General features: G+C 29.4%; 1 protein-coding gene across 2 annotated transcripts; it reads left to right on the forward strand.

Annotated features, from left to right (window-relative positions):
- Positions 1-11: 11 nt before the first annotated feature.
- LOC114945970 (scm-like with four MBT domains protein 1) lies at positions 12-5192 on the forward strand. Of its 2 annotated transcripts, none has more exons than XM_085481474.1 (7): positions 12-780; positions 1786-2198; positions 2287-2376; positions 2559-3070; positions 3259-4112; positions 4235-4890; positions 4980-5192. In XM_085481474.1, the coding sequence occupies exons 1-7, from the start codon at positions 765-767 to the stop codon at positions 5148-5150; spliced, it is 2712 nt and encodes a 903-aa protein (XP_085337600.1). In that variant the 5' UTR covers positions 12-764; the 3' UTR covers positions 5151-5192. The 2 variants fall into 2 exon arrangements, with proteins under 2 accessions (XP_085337600.1, XP_029178174.2); XM_029322341.2 differs by having other exon boundaries at positions 13-953.
- The last annotated feature ends 1028 nt before the right edge of the window (positions 5193-6220 follow it).

A 6220-nucleotide genomic window follows, 5' to 3' on the forward strand; every position in this document is an offset into this window, starting at 1 on the left:
AGCTGTTTTTCCTCTAAACTAAATAAGAGTCTCCTCTTGCGCTTCTCTTTTGTTAATTTACATTGACATGTGATCCCGTGTTAAATAACATTTATTAGACCGAATATTGTATCGGAGGTTGATTTGAGACAGACAGGAGGTTATTTCTGTATTATATCTTCGCATTAAAATAACTTTTTATATATATCTATATTATATATATATATATGTATATATAGTAATTTTTTTAGAGCCTGTCCAACAAAACTTGCATAATTAATTACCTTTGTACAAAGAAATCAGTAATCAATCACACGTCTGGCAGACGAAGACGTAACGATATGGCATCCTTTAATAATTTATATTATCCATCTGATTGGTCAATTTTCTTGCTTATACATTTATACGACTACGCAAGTGCATCTATGTATAATCGTCGAATCAATAATATAATTTATATATAAACGCAAGCAAAATAAATATTGTGAATCCTTACAAAAATTCTAGAGTATATATAGATACAAAATTCTTCCTTGAATAATTTAGAAATAAAAATAAAAAAAAAAAAAACTAACATTAAAACGCATTATGTAAGAATGCATAAAGTAACTTTAATAATAACGTGAATGGAGTAAGGTGAAAAAAATAAAAAAAAATGTTATAGTCTATCAAAACCGGTCACGTGGTCAGCTTTGCGCGTACACACATACGCAAGCACGCGCATGCGCTGTCAGAATTTGGGATCATTGCACCGAATTCGCTAGCAAACTTGAGCTCATTTGCGCATGGAGAATCGCAGGGGTAACTTCGATTTATAGATTTAATCCATTTATTTTTACACTCAAACGACGGTGCCCTCCGCTAACGATCCGTTAATATAATTTTATTGTTTATTTCGCGTTCGCGAGCTGGGTGATGTAAATTAATTATGGAAGTGTGCGAGAATCGAGCGCAGGAAAAATCGCAGGACGGAGGTAAAAATTTGTATAACTCTTGCTAGTTTTATTCAATTTTACTTGCACAAAATGCGCTCGATGTGTGAAATTGTTTTTTAGAGAATTGTATGTAGTTTGAAGAGTATAAAGCTATCGCACACACATTCTTTTCATATGGTTAACTTAAACGCTATTGTTTCTGTTAAAGGTAGAGAGATGTATACATATATAGACAACATGGTAGTTCGCATTTTCAAACGAACTTTTAAGAGATGAATTATCGTTATATATACATATTCAAGATACAAATTTCTACGTTACGATAATTATTAAATAGCGTATAATGCATTGATTTCATATAATTATACATTTTTTATACGTTTTTACACACAAATACAATTCTATATATATATATATATGTATTATTCTCTGTTCTCTATTAATAATTCAGAAGATGGCGATTTGCGCGTTAGTATACTATCGAATAAAGAGAATTAATTTAGTAATTTAAATAATTTTAATTTTTTTCATTATTTTTATTTATGACAATTTATTTTATAACTTTTCATTAAAAATTTACTAAAATAAAATATTATTTTATTTAAATTATTAATTAGTTAAGAGAAATATAAATTAAATTATTTTATATATTTTTTCTTTTATTTTTAAGATTACTTAATAAGTAATATATATTTTTTGTTGTTTATTTTTATAGTATATATTTATATTTAATAGATATAAATTTTTTATAATAAATTTTTATTTTATAATAAAAACATTTTATCAAGATAAAATAAAAATTTTTAAATCTGCTATTAAATATTTGAATTGATTAAAAAATAATCATTTTTCATGAAATTATATATTTTAGAATATGGATTTGTTTGGCAAGATTATCTTGATGCCACGAGCAGTGTGGAAGTTCCGCAAATTATGTTTCCACATGTGGAGTTGACATTACAAAACAGTATTGAGATAGGTATGTCATTAGAAGTACCAGTACAGAAAAATAATGAGCAAGAAGAACCATCATACTGGGTAGCCTCTATCGTCATGGCTTGTGGACCCTTGTTACGGTTGCGCTACTTTGGTGGTGATGATAGATCATTAGAATTTTGGTTTAATCTTACAAAAGAAGCTGGTCATGAACTTGGTTGGAGTGCAAAAAACAATAAAAAATTGGAACCACCTGATGCTATACTTGAGAAATCACCAGATTGTGCAGATAAGCTGAAGGATTTTTTAACAACAGCACGCACGCTTCCACCAGAAATGTTAACAGGGGTAAGGCATTAGATATATTTTCACATTATTTTTTATATATTAGAATAATAATTTAATATAATACTCTTTCTTATCTTTTTTTTCACAGGATAGCCTAAGTATGACAGATAAAATAAAACAGGGCATGAAAATTGAGATAAGTGATGTCTTGCATCCATATAAATTATGGGTAGCTACGGTAAGAGCATATTTACAAAAATCTCTGAAAAAAATATTCCAATACGAATTTATATTATGAAATACAAAAATAACTTACATAATATAAATTTCTTTAAAATAAGAGAAGCAATAAAATAATATTATTTCTATATTTTCCAGTTATTGCTCTAATATTTAAAGATATTTAATTATTTTTTACAGATTATTGAAAATGTTGGAGGACGTCTTTTATTGAGATATGATACGCCCGGTTCCTTTCGTGAAGATTTTTGGATATTTTGTACATCCGAACGTTTACATTCATATGGATTTGCATCTAAATCAAATTCTAATTGGTTTTTAGAACCACCTGGCTCAATAGTCGACTTGTACACTTATGAAGAATGGAAAGATTTGTTAGAATCTAAACCAAAAGATGATGAACTATTGGAAGAATTATTTAATAATAATATAGATTATTCAAAACATAGTTTTAAAGTTGGAATGAAAGTAGAAGCTCTGCATCCAGTAGATCGAACAAAGATTTGCCCTGCTAGTGTAACAAAAGTATTTGACGATATGTATTTTCTTGTAAATATTGATGTATATATTGAACGTTCGGATGGATCAGATGATACGTTTGTGCCCACTAATTCAGAAAACAATACATGGCTATGTACTGCAGAGCATCCATATATATTTCCAATTGGATGGGCAAAAAAGCATGACATCATGTAAATATCAGATAAATAATACATTCATTTTTTTTCATAATTGTATAATTTTATAATTGTAACTATACTATAATTCTATAAATATAAGTATTATTATTTATAAATTATATAGAAGAATATTTTAAATATTTTTCTATTTAATTCTTTGATTGCAATGCATTATTTTTGACAATTTTGTTCTGTTGTAGGATTACTCATCCGCAAGGTTGGACTTCAAAGACTGATGATTTTGATTGGAATGACTATTTGGAAGCATGTCATGCTACTGCAGCATCTGAAGATTTATTTGACAAACGTACGAGTGCTGCTGAAGCAGGTTTTGAATGTGGCATGAGATTAGAGGCTGTTGATCCAGAACACCAACATATAATATGCGCCGCGCACATTACTAAAATCATTGACAATCTGTTGTGGATAAAATTAGATAATTATGAATACTTTAAGCCAGATCACATAGTTGACATGCATTCCTTGCAAGTATTTCCTGTAGGATGGTGCGAATCTAATCACTATCCGTTAAAACCTCCGCATAATTACATTGAAATTTGTAAGAAACTAGAAATGTTCGCAAAAGAGGAGGAGAAGAAAGCCAATCTGTTGGACATACCAATTTCTGAACCACGATCTTCGCTCTGGTGCCCAAAGATATATTTTAACTACCGATGCTTTACAGGCCCGATGATCTCGAAAGGAAAATTAGCGACTCTTCCAAAATCAGTAGGACCTGGACCAGTTATATTAGTCATGCGAGAAGTTTTGTCAATGATTGTCTCTGTTGGGTATAGAAGTGCCAGAATTTTAAAGGTTCTGCAATGCGATTCTAAACCAGACCCTGGATATCATTTAGAAGTTTTAAAGGCGAAGCACAAAAATAATACATATCGCGCGAGCGTGGCTATTGTTACATCAGGAGACATGGTAGCGGACTTTTGCAGAAGTATTTGTAAAAAACTAATGGTGTGCCCAAATTTATTTGGTCCATCATATATACCAGAAAATGAATGTCCAGATGAGTGTTATAAAACATCGAAAACAAAATATAGTAAGTAACAGTAGCCTAAAGAAATTATATATATTATATATACAAAATTGTTTTACACTTATATACCATAAACATTAATTAATATAAAGAAAGTATTTTTATCGACATCTTTATTTTTGTAGCAGCGACAGTTGGAACTGGAAAGAGAGGAAAACCGAAAGGATATACAAGCATTATGGTGCAAAAGCCGAAACCTTGGGGTAAGAAACGTCGAAAGCGTCGTGGCAGATGGGCGAACAAACATAAGGAGATTCCGGAGGAATATGAGATTCATGAGGACGAGATGCCGTTTATGTCATTAGATCTGGCAAAACATGTCTCGGAGAGTCATATTGACGAAGCATTTAGTGGAAGACAACCGCTCTCGGAAATAGATATCATGATACAAAAAGGTCTGGAGAAATCTGACAAGTCGGATGACTTTAAGACTGAAATACCTTCCAGCAATGCTTCGGAAGATTCTGGTAGTTCATTCAATGATGGAAAGATAAAAGATAGAGAATTGTCCAGTCCTCCTAATTTAAGTTCTAAGCAGCATATTACGAGATTTAATCAGAACCCTGGAGTCACGAGAGGAATCAAGAGAGATTGGGACACAAGCATAGAATCTGATTGTTCTGAGGCAGATGCCGAATATATGAGATTGCAAAAGACACAACGGCGACCTAAAACTCGAAAGCTCGATTCAAATCCGTTATATTGGAGTGTAGATGATGTGTTTCGATATCTTAGAAAAACAAATGACTGCAAAGATCTCGCATATCGTGTCAAAGAGGAAGTAAGTATTGTAATTTCAATTCTAAAAATTATTAATATTTTTTAAATTATTATGTTATAGATAATAATATCTCTCTGTTAACCATATAGGAAATTGATGGTCTCGCATTTTTGCTGCTGAATCTTCCCTCTCTTACTCAGCACATGAAACTACGAACTAGTTTAGCCATGAAATTATGTAGACACGTTGAACAAGTTAAAGTTACATTCTTTTTACGACATATTCATGAAGTAGAGCCTGATCAGTATCAAATTGTTTAATTGACTAGTTTACAATAAAACCTGTAATTATCTTCTATATAATTACTAATTATCATTTATGTAGCGCAGTTCATTATATAGAGTCATATGTAATAATCGAAAGGAAAAATAATTGACAAATTTAAATAGATGATTCAAGATTTTACAATTATAAATTAAAGAATTCTTTATTCATTTTTATCAGTTTTATATTGCTAAAAACCGAGTAAATTCAATTGATTGAAACTCATGAAATTAGTGGAAGGTAAACAAGTTACAAACAAGATTATTTCTCAATTTATGTGTATAAAATTAATATACATATGAATATATTTATTTATTTTTACTACAGAACTAAAAAAGATATCGAGAATTTAAAAAAGGAAAAGTTCGCACTTTGCAAAAATTTGTATTTTATTCTTTTTTTTATATTTAAAAATAAATTATTCTTCATATTTTTATTGCGATAATATAAAATTATGTGAAGACTATCAACCGCTGATAAATTTTTAGTTAATAAAATATTTTTTTACACATTACGCTATTCTACTTATATATAATTAATAGTATTATATCTACATATTATACTATGTATATACTGTATTATTTTACTTATAATTAGTAGTATATAATATAATATTGTAATATCACATATATAGTGTATTATACCGATTGTATTTAGTATTCTTGATGAAATCTGAATATTTCATTCACGCAATACAATATACACTATTATTATAATTATGTTTCATAAATATGCGAGCTAGATGATAAAAAGATATAGTATCTTATTTAATTTTACGAAGATAATTAATGATGTCCCAATTTTATTACAAACTTCAAAATTAATAATTGAATACAATAAATAATATAATAATTAATATAATATTACATTGAATATATTTGATTTTAATTCAAAAAAACCGCGCCATTCTATTACCATCAGTCGGTACATAAAATCTCGGACGGTAAGTCCATAAAACAAGTTGCGTCGATAGACAGGATAATGTACCAACGACATATATTCGGTGTCCTCTCTCTTCTACCCGTATACAAACACATATACCCATCTATACATGCGCACACAATAT

This window comes from Nylanderia fulva, unplaced genomic scaffold (assembly GCF_048542155.1).
Source record: "Nylanderia fulva isolate GAGA-0341 unplaced genomic scaffold, ASM4854215v1 Scaffold18, whole genome shotgun sequence".
NCBI classification, from domain to species: domain Eukaryota; kingdom Metazoa; phylum Arthropoda; class Insecta; order Hymenoptera; family Formicidae; genus Nylanderia; species Nylanderia fulva.